The sequence below is a fragment of the Pongo abelii genome, chromosome 2 (assembly GCF_028885655.2).
Source record: "Pongo abelii isolate AG06213 chromosome 2, NHGRI_mPonAbe1-v2.0_pri, whole genome shotgun sequence".
In the NCBI taxonomy this organism is placed as follows: Eukaryota; Metazoa; Chordata; class Mammalia; order Primates; family Hominidae; genus Pongo; species Pongo abelii.
The window spans coordinates 37,563,248-37,581,830 of record NC_085928.1 but is presented as its reverse complement, the minus strand read 5'-3'; the positions used below and the strand labels follow the sequence as shown (position 1 = coordinate 37,581,830).

Here is an 18,583-nt window from a genome sequence, read left to right as displayed (position 1 = left end):
ATGGTAATAGAGGCCCAAACCTTTAGAGGGCAAATACAGTGCTTTAGGAAGGACTTAGATGATATAAATGGTATTCGTCCCTTTTCTCATTTTTATTTACTGATTTTCAACTCACTTGGCTTTTAATGAACATGAGCGTTACTTATCTGTTGGCAGCTGGGTGGAAAACATTTGTTTTTCTAGACTTTATGAAATGGTAGCCACTGGTGTTGCACTTAATGTTTATTGCCAGTTAGTTCTCTGCAATTAATCCACAGCAGAGGAATCACACTTCTAAAATGGTTCATTCTCTTCTTCATAGACATTTAAAGTTGAACAAATACTTTCTTGTATATTGTTACTCTGTTTGGATGGAGAGAGAATGTATATGTATCTTAAAAATATTTCTCTTTGCCACATTAAACATGCCTTTTTTTCTTGTGTGTGTTTTTTTTTTCAGGTCAGATGTACCAACAGTACCAGCAACAGGCCGGCTATGGTGCGCAGCAGCCGCAGGCTCCACCTCAGCAGCCTCAACAGTATGGTATTCAGTATTCAGGTGAGCAGGTGTTGAAAGGGAGTTGGCTCATGGTTTTTTGTTTCTATACTCATGAAACTTTAAGCTCTTCTTAATTCCTTGATTTGTAGTACATTGATATAATAGGTATTAAGTTTTTATTAGAGGAAACAACATTTGTTTTATTTATTTTTAAATATTTTACGTTAATATTGTAAATCAACATTTCAGTTTTCTGGTGGGCAGATAAAACTTACAGTAGATGATTCTGCAGTAACTTGTAGTATAAAAAGTTTTTAATACAAAGCTGTCTTACTAATATGATCAGTTTATCTCTTAGGTGACTTAGTGCAAGTTTTCCCCCTTCCCTCCACCTCTCCATTTATATGTAACATGTAATTCCAGTGTACTCTTAGTACCTGTAGAAATATGAACAGTTTACTCATACATGGAAAGGTGATCTTATTTAAATAAGAGCTAAATTAAGCTACTTAGATTTTAAAATCTCTTGCAAGTATGTAGGAATACCAGAAACAGGCCATAAAAATAAAATCGTATAAAATGTAATTCAGGCAACTAAGAACATTGTTTAGTTGTTTTAAATATCCTCAGTGTTTTGTTTCTATTTTACCATCTGTCCACTGAAGATTATATGTATCTATGATAAATATTATTAATGTAACTTTGGCTATAATTCCAGTATTTTTTACAGTTATGTCAGAGAGTTTGTGTCCAACTCTTGTTTTACAGCCAAAGATTGAAGTATCAGAATTTCACCTGTAATTAGAAATAATTTATGCAAGTTGAATCTAGTCTAAATTCTATTTTATAGAGTTTTGTGGTATCAGCTAGAGCAGGAGTCAGTAAAGTATAGCCCACAGGCCAAATCTGGACTATTGCCTGTTTTTTTGTATAAAGTTTTATTGGAACACACTTCTACTTTTATTTTTATATTCTCTACTGCTGCTTGGGCACTAGAATGGCAGAGTTGAGTAGTTGCAACAGAAGACCATGTGGCCCACAAAGCCTAAAATATTTACTATCTGGCTCTTTACAGAAAAGTTTGCTGACTCCTGACCTAGACCATAACATTCTGTCATTAATTAACTTTGAAATATTTTAACACAATTTTATTTAGATTGTATTTGCTGTAGAGTGACTTAACTTGTAGCTACTTGTTTTTAATTGTATAAAATACATAGAACTTAAGTTTGGATTATATCAGGAGGAAGGTTATTTTTAGGATGCAGTTCTTTTAAAAAAAAAAATCAGTGTTAACAAACAATGTTATTTATAGAAAGAATAGCAGAACTGAAGAGATTTAGTCGTCATTTAATCTCGGGATTTCGGTCCTCACTATGCTTTAGAATCACCTGGGGGAGGCTATGTGTGGGGGCCCCATTCCCAGAGATTTTGAATTTCATTTGATTGGGTGTGGGACTCAGGCTTTTGCATTTTATAAATGAGGCAACTAGTTTTCAAAGAGATTGTGACTTGTCAAAGCACATACAGCCATTCAGTGGAGGGAGCTGGATCGGTTCAGTATTTCCCTGTATCATTCTGCATTCTACAACCTAGACTGGAGTTGGCAGACTTACTCCATAAAAGGCTAGATGTCCTATGTATTAAAAAAAAAAAAAAACCCACATAATTTCCATATTTCCATTGTTTTGCTATTTCTGATGTCCTTCACCTAAAGTTATTTATTATTTTGGAGGGACGGAAGGGAGACTATATATATATACACATACATGATAGAAGCATTGCCACATTACGTTCAAGAGACTGGTGGGCTGCTAATGAAATCTTCAGCCTGTAGGGTTATTCCTTCCCCTAAGCAATAATTAAGGATCAGATTACTTCCAGGCCCAGTTAAAAAACCAGGATGAAAAGGCACTTTTCTTTTTTCTCACAGTCTTAAAATGAATAGGCATTTTCAGTATAAAGCTGAATCCATCTGTTTCTCCAAAACCTTATAGTGAAAATTTAAGTTTTATGTAGAGGATAGGAGAAATTGTATGACATTCAGAATTTTTTATGAGTTGGTTTCAGGTCAGTATTTAGATGCTACCGTGAGTTAATGCGTTAAAGATACTTGATTTACTTATTAAGAACTAAGCTTGCTCTTAAATTTAGTCAGGGTCTTCACTCTGAGTAAAATTTAGTTTTTTCAAATTATTATCTTTGTATTTCTGATCCTACTAGTCTATTAACTTGAATTTGATTGAGAGATATGGAAATAGTCAACTAAATACTCTGCTTGGAGACTAAGAGGTGGTGGTGGTAACATTGGACCATCTTTGACACTGTTGGTTTGCCAGTTTCCCTCTGACCTTTTCCAGTTTTGTTCATGGACTATGTCATAAAGGTTTCTTTCATGAGTAAATTTTGAACCCAGGTTCAAGGTGAGTTCAGAATATACTCAAATTCATTCAATCCTTTTTTTTTTTTTTAATGCAGGGTTGTACATATTTTAATAATTTTCTTATGTATCTGGTATTTAATGCTGACAGGATTCCAGTCAATGGAGAGGTTTCATTGCAAGTAGCTGCAGGTGTGTTTCATGGTAGAGATAAAAGTTTTCAGTGAAGCAGACTTTCATTGTAAAAAAAAATTACATCCTAGTAAATAATGAATATAGATGTTGCTTTTTATGGGGCAATATGGTATGCTTTTTATGTGTTATGCTGTACTGCTAAGTAAAAATTTTGAGTTGTAAAGGCAAAAAACATCAGATACCGAATCTAAAAGGAATGAAAGATTTTAAAGATTGTGAAAATGGTACTTTGTATTTATTTGCAAAATTTAAAGCACCTGATTAGTACAATAAGATGTATTTATAGTATTATTTCATATAAAAATGTTCATTCTCCGCAATGTGTTTTTATTTGATACTGTTAAGTAGGTCTCCCCTGAAAACCTGGTTAATGACTGTTTAGCTTTCCCACTTTTGGTCTTCCTAGAAAGTATAATAATTCTTTCATTTATCATTTGAGCATCTGTTCTAGGAATTATGCTATGGCAGGAATTTGCTCTCAGGGATTATGTCTCAGAGGGTTTAAAAAATTGTAGAGAATGCCTCTTTGATAACTACTTGGTCTTGAAATACTATGTGATGGAATCTACCACTCTGCTTGTTACATACGTATTTATTAAATTTCTCACCATTTTTGGTCCACCTAACAGTAAGACTAATTCTTTGGAAAAGTAGTTTTACTAAAAGATAAGATACATGTTATTTATTTTGCCTTTTCAGCAAGCTATAGTCAGCAGACTGGACCCCAACAACCTCAGCAGTTCCAGGGATATGGCCAGCAACCAACTTCCCAGGCACCAGCTCCTGCCTTTTCTGGTCAGCCTCAACAACTGCCTGCTCAGCCGCCACAGCAGTACCAGGCGAGCAGTTATCCTGCACAAACTTACACTGCCCAAACTTCTCAGCCTACTAATTATACTGTGGCTCCTGCCTCTCAACCTGGAATGGCTCCAAGCCAACCTGGGGCCTATCAACCAAGACCGGGTTTTACTTCACTTCCTGGAAGTACCATGACCCCTCCTCCAAGTGGGCCTAATCCTTATGCGCGTAACCGTCCTCCCTTTGGTCAGGGCTATACTCAACCTGGACCTGGTTATCGATAAGGAGGCTCCTCTACACCAGTTAATGTAGCTGCTAGCTATTGGCCTCCCGAAAGACTCCAGTACTATTTTAATTTGTATTGAAGTTCAGAAATTTAAAAAGCAGAGCATTTTTTATGATATCATCATTGTTGCTGTTAATTGAAAGTATAATTTGCTGGAACACAAAGACCAAAATGAAAGTTTTTTCCTCCCTGCTTAAAAATGTAGCAGCTTCTTAGTTACTTTGGAACACTACTCTTACATGTATAAAGTGATTGACTTTCTAGCTTCCCTTGTCCGGAGGATATTAAAATGCTAGGGTGAGGTTTAGCCATCTTACTTGCCTTTTTACTATTAACATGATGTACTAAAGTAGAGCCCTTTGAGAATACAAGATATTATGTATAAAATGTAACACTGATAGGTTAATAAAGATGATTGAATCCATTAGTGGTCTTGAAATTTTAAATGTGAAAAAAGGAACAATTTTTCAGAAGTCCTTATTGGTGTTTGTTTGTTCTTAAAATGAAGTATAAACATTTTAACTAACTTACTTACAGATTTCCATTCAGAGAAAACAGTGCCATTTGGTTGCTGTCCTTCCTTTGAAAAAAATGCATTTGGTAATCGTTGGTTTAAAATGAACTTTATTACTTCATAGGATGAAAGGTTAATTAATTTAGGACATAAACAAACAATAGCTATAATGGGGGTTGGTAGAGCCTGGATAACTTTGTGATTTTCCTTCTCAGATAGATAAAAGGTATAGTTGACATACTGATGAACCATTCAGAAATAACAAACAAACAAAAACTCGATCTTAAAAAAAACTACATCTCTTTATTGCAGAATTTGTACTTGTTTGTTTGAAAAATACAAAATGTAGCGTTGATAAGATTGAAGCATGTTGAAAGGTAAGTACAGGGAAAGGTCCTTTCAGAATGACTGCAACAGTGCAGCAAGGAGTCCCATTCCCTGCCTAAAGGACAATACCTTTTTAGTAGAAATGAGTCAGATTTTTATTACAGATTGAATTAAACAAACAGTTACAAAGACATTCTCTGATACATTCATTCATAGAGGTCTTAATGTATAAATACATAGTAAATATCCTATAAAATGGTAGGCAATCTCTCATCGTGCATTATCTTTTTGTTGCTCAGACTTGACTTCACATTCAGTCTCTACATACAGCTTGATTAGAATCAAAAACAATATGAAGACGATTGCATAAAGGGATAGTTTGACAAAGCATATTCAGATATCGTAACATTTATGGTGGGTAAAAATGTATCTTTTGAAACAATATATTAGACCCCATTTTTAGCTGAAATGAAATTTACTGATTCAATCTTTTTAAGAATTTGTGGATGTTTAAAGGAAATGTATATTAGCATGAATGTGTAACTATTAAACTCCACCGCAAAGCTATTCAGCTGTTGCTAAAAAATTGAAGTTTAAATATAAATGTGAAAATTCGGACCTTTTTTCCCCAGATATATATGCTGAAGACAATTTGATCCAATAAGTTAAACTAAGTAGAGATTTATGGAATTAACTCGTCAATAGGAAGAGTACACATCAATAAAAGTAAATATTTTTAAAAAGTATATACCTTTTTTGATGTTAATTTTGTTACAAAAGAAGTATCTCAAAACATCATTACAACAGTGTGATAAATAATATACAAACGATCTCTTAAAATACCATGAATAGGGAGCCAGCTTCCCCAAAAATGTTATTCTGTTAACATCAATATCTTGCTTTCTTAAAATGACTTTGTAAAACCTGATAAATACTCTCAGCAATCTTTTCTAATAATAAACATCTAGTATTGCTATTAATTAGATTGTAGACTTTTATACATAGTAAACAAAATAGCTTTAAATGAATGTGACATAGTATTTTCAGTGATTTTTGTTTGCCATGATGAAACAAGGTAACTTTGTGCAGCATCTACCATTTTCCAGGAATTGTAGTCCCACATTCATACCACTGAACATAATTGATTTGGGTGTGACCACCTATTTCTCCAAATTGGACAGGTTCCTGGCGAACTGCTCTGAAATAACCTGAGAGAGAAAATAGTTTCATTTTAATAGCTGCTGTATTATATTTTTGCCCTCATAGCTCATAGATTGAAGGATGTCATTGAATAGCTGAAGGCTAATCTTAGTGAAGTGAGGTAATTTAGAAAACTGAGAGCAAGAAGCTCTGGTGTTTTTTCCTGAGGTGTAGTCATGGTTGTCTAAAATGGGCACCTGAAAAATTGTTGACATTTGCTGTGTCAAGTTAGGAGGGGATGGTTGGTAGTGACAGTTTCACTGCCCATTGATGTGTTCACAGAACTTAGTAGGTCATCTTTCAGTATTGTTGGTATTTTTAAGTGCCCGTGAACAAAATGTGTTACTGAAAAATCGAATCAAATAGTTTATTTAGAGAACCTCCAGGTGATTCCGGACTAATAGGAACAATTAATTTACCCCCTTCTGCACTGCTTAGACAAGGATTAATTTTCAGTCTTATTCAGTCCTCATTACACAGCTTGGTGCCAATGGGTTTTTAGCAATTTACAGAGGCTATTCATTTCCCACAGAATTATTCTATTTTAATTATATTTATACAGTTACTTGCAAGGTAAGTACTATTTTTTCCATTTAGGGTAGCAGTAGTTAAAAAAAAGTTTTTCTTAAGGAAATAAAGATAATGCAAGTACACGCAGTATGACAAAACCCATAACATTAATAAATGAGTGATTTAAGTTTGGGAAACTGCTTTTTTATAGCTGTTTTTGCAAGTTTAGATTTTCTTGAAGTAGAATGCATTTATATTATGGCTGTAATTTCCTTTGGCTCCAAGTTTCTAAGCTGAGAAACTTACATTGAAGTCTTCATTTTTTCCTAGATATGTGATATGTGGAGCAGTAGTACTATAGAATTCTTTTTAAATTGATTGCTTTCTTCAGCTTGATTTCTTTCTGGGTTAATCTGTAAAACTCCATTCTTATGAGAAAGATCAGAAAACATACCTTCTTTGATTGGTAACTGGTCAGAAGTGAGTTGCTGCCCAGTGCGTCCATCTAAAAATGAATCCACAAACTGGCAGTGATCTTCTCCATGGCCCCTCTGATCACCTATGTTATAAAATTTTCCTGAAGAACCAGAAATTAAAAGGATAAAGTTTACTTTCTTACTTTGAAATGTGACAATTTTGAAATCATCATTACTGTTTTTGTACTTTCTCCCCTCATTCTCTATTACCCTAGTTCAAACCAACAATGTCTCTTGCCTACCTGTATTCTTCCTCCCCTCCCTTTATCAGGGATTAGTGATCAAAATGCATGTCAGATAATGTTTGTTCTCTCCATAAATTTCTCCAGCAGTCTCCCATTATACTCAGAATAAAATCCAAAGTTCTTACCTGATTTCAAAGCTCCACATGATTTCACACCTGCCTGCCCCTCCACTTACTAAGTCTGGGCCATACTGGTGGAACTGGCCAGGTGTATTCTGCCTTAGGCCTTTGACCTTCTCTTCACTCTAGACCTTTGTGTGGTTAGTTCCTTCTCAATTTTCTCCTTAGCTGGTGCTAACTTTTTAGAGAGGCCTTCACCTTTTTGAAAGTGTTCTTTAAAGTACCTCTATGAAATGTTTACTTATTTACATATTGTCTATCTCTTCTTACTAAGGAAAGGAAGGAGAGGTAAGCTTTAGGAAAGTAGGAAATATCTTTTATGCTGCTTTGTGTTCAGCACGTAGAAGAGTTGAATGACTGAAAAAATATCTACTTTTTAATGTTAGGGCTAGGCCTATTCATTAAAAATTTTTACTCTGTAAATATAGAAAATTATAACCTATTGGGCATGGAGCAGGGGGTTGTAGTTCTTCTAGCATCTTGAAGATGTTATATTCGTTCCATGGTTATTGTTAGATTTAGTCACTTTATTGTCAATAGGCTTTTTATCCTTGGATGGTTGTAACAAAATGGAGTTTGACCATGGTTAGTGAATGTACATTCCAGTTTGCCATGATGGCACTGTTTTATAATTGCATTTTTATTATTTACCTTCTAATAGCATGTCTTAAATCCTTGCTTTCTAGGAATGGTAACCGTTTCCGTAACATTTTGCTCAGAGGAAAACTTGGTTTACAGCACCCATTAGTGCCTGAAACTCTTAAGTACAGCCAAGTTGTACAATGCTGCAAAATGTTCCCATAAGTTAAGGGCTGAAAACAGAGCTGGTAGCTCTGCTTACCTGTGAGGGAGTCGCTCAAGTAAATCTTGTATCTGAGAGAGTTGCACAGCTGCACTCCTACAAATTTTTTATACCATGTCCTTTTGACATATTGTTTGCCCTTACACTCTGAGTAAGAGTCTGAATTAAAGGGTCTTTCAGTCCAGATGGCATCTCTTCCTGCTACAAAAGGAAAACAGTTTTGAGTTTAGTATCTGACTCTTGGGTCAGATACTTTAAGAAATCAGTTTACAAAATTTGTCAACTTGCTGATACCTTTTTTTTCCCCCATGCTAAATACTGGAGCCAAAAATATTAGAAGGATCTAAACAAGTAAAACCCAGAGTAAGTTTCTGTCAATAGATAAATCTGAGAGCAGTATGTTAAGGTGTTTAGGTGTTGAATAGCCTCTGCAGAGCTAGATGTAGACAGTGTCATTTAGGAGCAAAAGGTTTCTTTTTTGTAGCATGTTATAAAATGTAGACAACTGCTTTAATATGACTTGTTATTAAAAGTGGAAATGAGGGTGTTATATCTTTTTTTTTTTTTTTTTTTTTTTTTTGAGACAGGATCTCACTTTGTTGCCCAAGCTGGATCATGGCTCACTGTAGCATTAACCTCCTGGGCTCAAGCGAACATCCCACCTCAGCCTCCCAAGTAGCTAGGACCACAGGTGTGCATCATCATGCCTAGCTAATTTTTTATTTTTTAATTTTTTGTAGAGTGGGAGTCTCATTACGTTGCCAGGCTGGTCTCCAGCTCCTGGGCTCAAGCAGTCCTCCCACCTCAGCCTCTCAGAGTGCTGGGATTACACTGGATATTTTATTAAACAGTAATAAGCCTGGTGCATGAGTGAAAGCAAATTTCAAAATGTCCAACTTGTTCCCAGAACATCATGGGTCCTCAGTGTTGTACAATGTGTAGGGGAACATTCACACCTGTTTGGTATTATAAGAAGACTAAGTGGAAAAACGCGAAATCATGATTCAGATTCTGCCATGCCTGTTCAGTTGAATAAATTTAGAAAAGCATGTAGTTGTGTCTCATTGAGACAGGTACTTACCAGAAACTGGCTCACTCACTCTTGGGTCCGCTGAGGAGAAATAAATACAAAAGTCAGACCTTACTAGGTAAAACCCCAACATTCCATTGGCATGGTGAAGATGCTGGGTGCTTACACTTGTTAAGAAGTCTTATTTGCAAAATGGTACTCTGTTGCTAAGGATTGAATTTGAAAGTTTGCTTTGTTTTGGAAATTGCTCTTGATTGAATAATCTCCTGCCTGGTAGGTATTCAGCTGTATCTGTTACAAGTAATTTGAGTAGTTAGGAACATTTGTCGCTGTTCCAGCTTTCACTTGAATTTCAAAAGCTGCTGCTTTTAGTTTGATAGAAAAACTTCATGGTAAAAATCACCAAGATGCCATGAACTACGGTTGGTATAAAAATTATGCAAATATTAATGCTGTATGTGCAGATGTATCTCATTAAGGAATTGGAGCTTGTAAGGTCTAATTGGGAAGTTTCACAGCTGTTATTAAACTCTCATGGTTTTCCTTTGTGGATGTACTCACTGGTATTTTCATTCTAGGCATATAGGGGAGGATTCATTCACTAGCTTTTTGGAAGAATATAGATTCATTATGCTTTTTAAATTAAACTGATGTGTCTTTAAGTGAGGAAAAATATGAATGGTGTTTCTGTAAACCTTCATCAATTTGCTTTTTCCCACAAATGGATTTTTAGAAATTCAAGAAACAGTACATGTAGTGGGTTTCAAACAAGCTTCCTACTCAAAACATTGCTCCACTGTGGCCTTTTTACAACCTTTTTGGGAATTACTGTTGATGTAATTACCTGATTCAGTACTGAATGCCACTGTGTTGCTGACCGGGCCTTCACCAAGCGGGTTTTTGGGTTTCACCTGGAATTCGTAACTGTTCAGGGGAAAATAAAAAAATACTTGTAATACATTCTTGAGGGCTAGGAGGCAACATTGCCCTATTATACGGACATCCACTATACTGACATCCCTTTGAAATTATGACAGTGAATGGTAACATATGTTCCAGAAGTAGGTTGAGGAAAGAAAAATGATTTCTTAGTTTTACTATCTGAACAGCTTGTCTAATGTTTGAGTAAGCATTAAGTTAATAAAAGAGATGGTTGTCTTTAAAAATCTCCCAATTAGTACAAATGACTTGGCAGGTTAATAGACATGTAAGAAAGTGGTATATGGTAGACAAAGGCTAATTCCAGTAACAAGGAGCCTGTTTCTTTAAGATGTCTCAGCTACTTCCTGGGGCCAAGAAGTAGCAAGATTCCATTTTATTTTCTGTTATCCCAACCCTGAGTATAACCCTGGACTTAGGCCGTCTTCCTCACTGTGGGGTTTGAACTACTTATGTCAGAATCACATCATAGGGTGGCAGTGGTGAAAGTGTGTTAAACTGCAAATTTCTTGTCCTACTCTAGGTATTGAAGCAATTTTTGAGGAGATTCAGGTAAGAATTTATAACTTTCCTAGGGGAGTCGTGTGCCCACTGATGTTTCAGAACTACTAGACTAAGCTATAGTTAGTCTATTTAACTGTAGACTAAGCTGTGGGAATAGATACACATAAATGTTTCTTTGCAAGGACTTCCTGTTCTATCGCCTGGAACTTGGGTCTTCTGTGGATCACAGGATGCTATGATGTCTCCAGAAAAGAGGCATGGTAATGTTGCCTTATGAAGAGCAGGAACACAAACACAGACATTTCTCTCCCTCCATACCCCAAATTCATATCGGCCAGTCCCTTAACCTTTTGTTAAACAAAACCCCCAAACAACCCTAGGTCCCTTGGAATTATAAGTTCCTTTGATTGTATCCTTAAGAATTATTCATCAAATTATTGTGCAGTATTAGCAATTTTTATTCATAAAATATGTAAGCAAAGCAAATCCTTTAAAGAAATGTAAACAGTAAAGCAATTTGCCATTTGCCTGAAATTAAGATTTCCTTTCAGCAGCAAGTGGACTTGGCAGTGAAAGAACATTGAATTCAAAGGCAACCTGAGTCAGCTGATAATATTTTGAGAGTTTTAGATTTTCTCAAGGCTTTTGGGAGATAAATTTCGTCTTTGAGAAGTTTATAATTAAATAAGAATGCAGAACGCACAAAAGATAGATATTTTATAAACAAGTGAAAAACGGATGACAGCCATCAGTTTGGTATGGATGGTACTAAGTGAGCAGGAAAAAAAATTGAGTCAGTTTCTTGATCACTGAGGTATTGCATTAACACTGCTAGTATCTAAGACAACAGATTCTAGTGCTACAACAATGGCAACCATTTTCTGAATGCTTACTATGTATCAGATGCATTAGTTATTCTACGTATATAAAGCAATACAACACATGTAAACCCTGATGAGATAAATCTTACCCTAATTTTCAGCTGAGAGCAATGAGGCTCAAAACACTTGTACTGTTACTGTTTTTGCTTTTCAAAACTTTAAAACTGGCCGGGTGCAGTGGCTCATGCCTGTAATCCCAGCACTTTGGGAGGCTGAGGCAGGCAGATCACATGAGGTCCCCAGTTTGAGACCAGCCTGACCAACATGGAGAAACCCTGTCTCTACTAAAAATACAAAAATTAGCCGGGCATGGTGGCACATGCCTTTGTCATTGTCATTTGCAATGAGAGATTGTTGATACAAAAACACCTTTGTCATCTACAGAAATCACACACATATGGGGTATTTTCACATGAAATATTTTCCAGAGATTAAATTTTTGCTAAGAGGCCTAAAAACAAAACAAAAGAAAAAAGCCCATAGAACTATAGTGAACTGAAAATGGAAAAAAAGAAATCATAGCCATCTGGACTTTGATTCAAATGGGCAGTACATTCCACATTCGTTCCAGGCCATTGCCAAAAGCCCTGTGCTTTGGCCAAGTCTGGTTGCTGGAATTGTCTCCATGTCTTTTTATTTCACAGTGATGTACACTTAAGCTCCATTTTTAGCATGCCACAAATACAAGCTACTTTTTGGGGTTTTTTTTTTTTTGGCCAATATTTTGTGATATTCGACAAGTTTCAAAGAAATTATTTTGCACTAAATTTAATTAACATGGGAACTGAAAGGCACATTTTTGTTTTGGTCTGATTAAACCCTATATAACAAAAATTATTTGTGTTGGTAAAATTTTTTCTGAAGAAGCACATTTTGTCACAGATGAATGACATCATAGGTCTAAGAGAAATGTCTCATAATATTGATTGTACACAGAAAATAAAATTTAAAGTTTCAGGAAACAGTTATTTGAAGTAAGAAACTTCAAATAGAAGTTTTGGAAGATAAAGTTGAGGACATTTTACAAATACTAGAACAAAAAGTCAAAGAGATGAAAAAATGAGAGAAAAAGTTGGAGAATTATTCCAGAGAATATAGTACCCAACTAGTGGGAACTCTAGAAGAGAGAAAGGAAAGGAGATAGAAAATTATCCTAGAAACTGTGTAATAAATTTCCCAGTACTGAAAGACAAGAGTTTCCAGATTGAAAAGACCTACTCTGCCCAGCAAAATGAATAAAAGAAAAAGGACTAAAACACATGAGTTACAAATTTTCATTCAGAGTACTGGGGTGATAAAAACAAGTCCTCAAAACTGAGAAGAAAATAGGTCCCATTCAAGGGATCCAGAATCAGGATGACATTTGACTTTTTAACAGTAACACTGGAAGTTAGAAAACAATAGAACAATTCCTTCAAAAGTCTTCATTATATCCTAATATGTCCAGCTAAAGAAATGTATCAAAGTAAAACAAATTTTAAAACATGTAAGGACTCAAAAAAATTGCCTTTTATAACTTTTCCTCAAGATTTATTTCTTTAGTGCTACAAAGTAATGGAATAAACAAGGAAGAAGTCTTGTGATGCAGGAATTAGGGGATTCAAAACAGAGAGGCAAAAGATGTATAGGAATTCCAAAAGAGATGTTGCCATTAAAAACACAACAAATAGAACAAAGAAATGATGAGTATTTGAGCATTTTGTGAGAAGGTCACTCTAGACATAGGGATTTAATTGACAGAAGAAAGGGACAAAATGGTAAAAAAAAAAAATTTGCATATGGGGAAACATTTAGCAATAGGGAGGAGATGCTTTTGTGGTAATTTAATTTTAAAACTGTACATATATTTCTGATGAAAATTAAAGAACTATAAGACCTACCACATCAAAATGAATATCTGAATAGAATGCAGTCCAGATGACAAATGCAGTCAAGCCTTTTGGCCCCACCTAGGACAAGCCAGGTAAATAAAGCCTTACAGAATGCCATGCCTGGTTCTACCTGGGTAGGTGTAAATCCCCCCCCCAAAAAAATCTTCCCCGCACATCCCCATCAGGAGGCAGCATGATCCACGGGGTGTTAAAAACATGGGTTCTAGAACCAGAAAGATTCACAGCTCACTAGTATGTGACTTTAAGGTAACTTAACCTCTCTGAGCTTCAGTTTACTCATACATAAAAATGAGGATAATGCTATTTGTGCGGATACTATTCATTATAGTAATTATAACTTCACGGGGGGTATAAAAGCATCTGTGAGGATTAAATGAGAATGCATGTAAAAGCAAGGTGCCTGACACATAGTAGTTATAAGTATTCACTAGTATCATGTTTGTACCTCTAGATAATTTTTTTAAAGAGTTTCTATTACTGGGGAATTTGACAAACACTGCCATAGAACTCTCAAGGCAGAACTCTTCTATGGTCACACACTTCCTTTTTGCTTGTGAAGTTTATAATAAGGGCATAGCCCATGGGTTATTGGAAAGATCGAAAATTTAACAGGTAAACCTTTCTGCCTGCCATCAACATAGATCCATAGGCTAAGAAAAAAATGTTATATTAATATTTCATTGAGTCTAGAAAGCACTAAAAAGCATTATCTCAGAAGAGTGGCATAATAGAGGGTATTTGACACCAACAGTTTGAGAGCGCTGTAAAAATCAGTATGAGAATGAAAAACACATCAATTCACTGAAAAGTGAAAAACTAGGATTTCAAAAAGTGTGTCCTGTGGCTCATGAGCAAAACTGTTAAGAGACAAGAACCTCCAACCTGCAGGATTCTAGCCTGAGACTGATTTCTTCTTTAGCGGAAGAGGTAATATCCTCAAGTGTAACCTTCAGATCTGGGTGGAGCAGACGCTTGCCATTCTCTACCCACTTTTGATCCTTTCTATAACCTTTTCCTTCTATTTTTTGCCTACAATTTAGAACTGAAGTAAAGTTTTCATTATTTGATAAACTTTTTAGTCACGTACTCCTTACTGATTTAAAAAGTTGGTTTTCATTCTAACAAAAGTCTTAGAAACCTCAAGCAAACTGCTTTTTATATACAAAGTCCACCCTATAGCTGTTGGTTTGTGTTGTTTAGCCGATTTTTACCCCTAGTGTAGTCATGAAATATTTGATTCCCATTCAGGTGAAGGTTCAGAGGGAGATAAATGGACAAGTAGAATAAGAAAAAAAGAAGGGCTGCTCAACATGGGAAAGGAGAATCTAATCGGTTTGGGTAAGCTTGACTCCAAGGACATTGAAGGATTATGGTAAGCATTTCTGGATACCTGCCACATGTAAAGTTATTATGCTGATCTGGGAGCACAGATAAGGAGCAAGAGGGGAGAGCCAAGGGGGCACTCAGAAGACAAAATAAGGCTAAATCAGGGTATCAGCAGTCATGGGGTCATAAACTAGCTGGCTCTTATGCCATAAGGGGCATTTTTTTTGTGTTCCACCACTTCTGTGGGGACCCAAATTCCAGAGTTGGGCTGTACTCTAATTCTGTGGTAGTTATCACTTTCTTCCACTCCCTTCCTAAATGCTAAGCAATAGCAAAGAAAAATAAAAACTATGTGGTTATGTGAGAGGGAATAATTGTTCTTTTTATAGACTAGTGGAGTTACGTACTTTTAGGTAGCTGTCCTGCCCCATGAAAAGCTGTCAGACTGAGCAATCAAGTCAATTTCTTCAACAAGGAAGGAATTGGTCTGCTGCTGCCCACACCTACCACAAACTAAATAAAATGCCTGACGCTTTGGTAGCTTATTTTACTCCTTTCTACAAAGCCCATAAGAAGAGATGTTGAAAAGTTAATACAGAATATGCAGAGACCAGAATTTCACAGAAACACTATGAAAAGGGTATAATGGCTATTCCACATGCCTGCATCATTCAGCCAGATTGACAGTGTATAAGAAATTGCTGTGTCTATTCCAGCTAACCAGTGTCAACATTTTATTAAATCAACATAAACAACAGTCCCAAACTATCATTGCTGCCAGCTATAGGATACTTTGGTAGGTTTCAGTCTTAGAGGAAGATTTGTTCTTCAAAATCCTCCCAAGCCAGAGAGGTCAATAAAAGTACTTGAGCAGATTAAGTGAATTTGATTTATCTCAATTACTAGACAGTACATTTTCCATAGGAAATTGTTAGACCACATGTAAGTCTGGCACACACAATGAATTCTTTAATTTTTCAGTAAAGTAAGGAGAGAGGTGAGTTCATTGGAAGAGAAGAGTAGGATTAAAGGGTTTTTTCAGTGTGTAGTGATTGTGTGTGTTCATCCATTTGCCCAGCCAGTTCATTAGGAAGAACTCGGTCCATCAGTGGATTATCAAAATATGTGCTAAAAACAATTCATCTGAAAACAAATTGCAGACTACAGACAGAGATTTAAAGACAAAAAGAAAAAATGTTTACTGGGACAATTCTACTTGTTACGGGATTGACCTAGGTTTTAGTTTTCAGTTCCAGTTCTCTGGCCGACTTCATGCATGGCTTTGAATATCACAGAATTATATCATTTTAGAGCTGGAGGAGACTTAAGAGAATGATAACCCACACTCACTGTCCCAATAAGCAGTGGTGTAAGACTTATTGAGACATACTTTATCAGCTGCTCTATTCGCAGAACTAAAGCTAATCATATGGTCTTTGCAAAGTGGTTTGCTCTAGATAGGAGAGGCTCTTAATATTTTTCTTTTAGTTTAACAAGGGGCATACATTGCCTAAGGAGACACACAGAGGACTGGTGTTCTTGGGTAATTGTATGGCAGGAGAGGGTTTTTTTTTTTTTAATTTTCATTTTAGGGGTACATGTGCAGGTTTGTTATATAGGTAAACTCGTGTCACAGGAGTTCGTTGTACAGATTATTTTGTCACTCAGATACAAAGCCTAGCACTCAATAGTTGATTTTTCTGCTCCTCTCCCTTCTCCCACCCTTCAGTGTGCCCCAGTGTCTGCTGTTCCCCTCTTTATGTCCATGTGTTCTCATCATTTGGCTCCCACTTATAAGAGAACATACAGTACTTGGTTTTCTGTTAGAAGAGGACTTCTAGGTTAGAAATAAATGGAAAGTAAGTACTGGGGAGGGTAGATGAGTACTGATTCAGCTGGATACCAATATCTACAATTTCTTTTTATTTTAGGAGTAAGGGGTGAGAGAGGGATCCCCTAAAGAGATGAAATTTGCCTGTGTTAACAGATGTCTTTTGCATCATTTGACTAAAACAATCACATCTCCCCACAAATGACACCCCCTTCCCTGTGCACATATGTAACCACAGTGCACTGCAGCTGGTAGCCAGTCTGGGGAGGCCCCCTATGCCACCTTTGGAGCTGCACCCAGCGCCCTAGAACAGCCATGTGGCTCTCTATTGACAAGAACATCTAATGCCAGGTGTGGAGCTAAACTCTACCATTAGCAAAACAGCTGCTGGATGGTCCTTTACTTTGGACAATTTTTTGAGCTTCTGGCAGACTAGATAAAAACCTGCTTATGTCATGAAAACAAGCAGAAGATTGGTATACACTGTGAAAGGAAAGGTAGGGGAATACTCCACTGTCACTCTGTTTCAGGATTAGGGTGTGAGCATTCAGAATTTCTAACAAAAGCACTCTATAGATCTCTAATCCCTGCCTTGTTTCTCCTGGGTTAAGTGTTGTAACACGAAGCTCTACTCCACCCATGTCTGTGTGTAAAGTTTAGCCAGTAATTATCATCTGAACTCAGATCTCATGTTTTTTAGTCAGGACAAGTGATGGAAAATGCTACTAAAATAAATGATTTACATATATCTCCTAGTGTTGGAACACCGCTGTAATAATTCTTTCAGAAGCTTTGATCCATCTTCCAGTTATTCAAATAGGGAATTCCAGAACCTCATGAGGGAATTTTAACAGCTATAATTCAAAGTTTATCTATTTCAAAAATTCAATTTTACCATACACTTTGATTCCAAATTTCCTCCAAGCTTTGAAATATGACTAGAGTTATTATTATTATTTTTTTTACAGCTAATAGCCACGTGGTGGCTGCATCCTGTACATACTTCCTCTTTATTTTATGGTGTCTTTCGTTAGTGTTAATCTTGGATCATGGTTGGGTAGAAGAAACACAATGGAAAGAAACCTTGCCTTAACTTAAGGTAGTATGAAAAAAGCTTTTCATACTATTTGGACACTAGTGATTTTATTATTCTGGCTGTAGCCTTGCTATCAATAGTAAGTTTGAGAACTACTTGTGTGTCACCTAAATCATGTGTATGGATTTGATGAGAAAGAAAAATACTGTTGTTTTTCTTTTCCTTGTTGGCTTACCCCTTCCATCCTATTCTTTATCAAATTCTAGTCTCTAGTATTCTATGAAGCGTTCTCTCCTAAATCACAGAACTTTGGTATCAATCCTACACTTACTTGGTATGCTTTTTTTATGCTCTCCAATTATTTAACGGGTGTTACTTTTGTTTCCCCAGATACTTTTAGGCTTCAGAAATCTCAAATTAATTGAAATAATTTACCTCATTTTATTTTTCCATAATTCATTATTTTTTCTAATGGAGATTTCAATATATTTTAATATTTCAGCCCCAACATTGTTGCTCATTGAATAGACAAATGAATCTCTAGCATACCTGGTAAGAGAGATGTGAAATTCATTCAGAGGCTCATCAGGGGCTAGGATCTATTGAATTCCTTGACCACCATAAAGTTTCACATACTGAGGACTAAACAGTGTTCATGAAAGCACCTTTATATCCATATGTATTATATTTTTCCCCAAATGCAAAAATGTTCTTTACTTCAGACTATTGATTTACAACTCCTAAGTCACGATCCATTAGTTAGGGACTACCAATATAATCCTGGCCAAATCATTTATATGAAAATTAATGATTT

General features: G+C 35.9%; 2 protein-coding genes across 60 annotated transcripts in view; one reads left to right on the top strand and one right to left on the bottom strand.

Annotated features, from left to right (window-relative positions):
• The window catches only part of TFG (trafficking from ER to golgi regulator), a 40,540-nt gene extending 35,979 nt beyond the window's left edge, over positions 1–4,561 (top strand). For all 10 annotated transcript variants that reach the window (XM_024245172.3, XM_024245175.3, XM_002813347.6 and 7 more), the window contains exons 7-8: positions 440–538; positions 3,753–4,561. In XM_024245172.3, coding sequence (XP_024100940.1) covers positions 440–538; positions 3,753–4,135 — 482 coding nt within the window. In that variant the 3' untranslated portion in view covers positions 4,136–4,561. The remainder of the gene's footprint in view (positions 1–439; positions 539–3,752) is intronic.
• A 373-nt stretch (positions 4,562–4,934) lies between these two features.
• The window catches only part of ABI3BP (ABI family member 3 binding protein), a 255,427-nt gene continuing 241,778 nt past the window's right edge, over positions 4,935–18,583 (bottom strand). For all 50 annotated transcript variants that reach the window (XM_024245145.3, XM_024245155.3, XM_063721849.1 and 47 more), the window contains 5 exons: positions 10,205–10,284; positions 9,412–9,441; positions 8,370–8,531; positions 7,143–7,265; positions 4,935–6,186 (listed from right to left, as the gene is read on the bottom strand). In XM_024245145.3, coding sequence (XP_024100913.3) covers positions 6,071–6,186; positions 7,143–7,265; positions 8,370–8,531; positions 9,412–9,441; positions 10,205–10,284 — 511 coding nt within the window. In that variant the 3' untranslated portion in view covers positions 4,935–6,070. The remainder of the gene's footprint in view (positions 6,187–7,142; positions 7,266–8,369; positions 8,532–9,411; positions 9,442–10,204; positions 10,285–18,583) is intronic.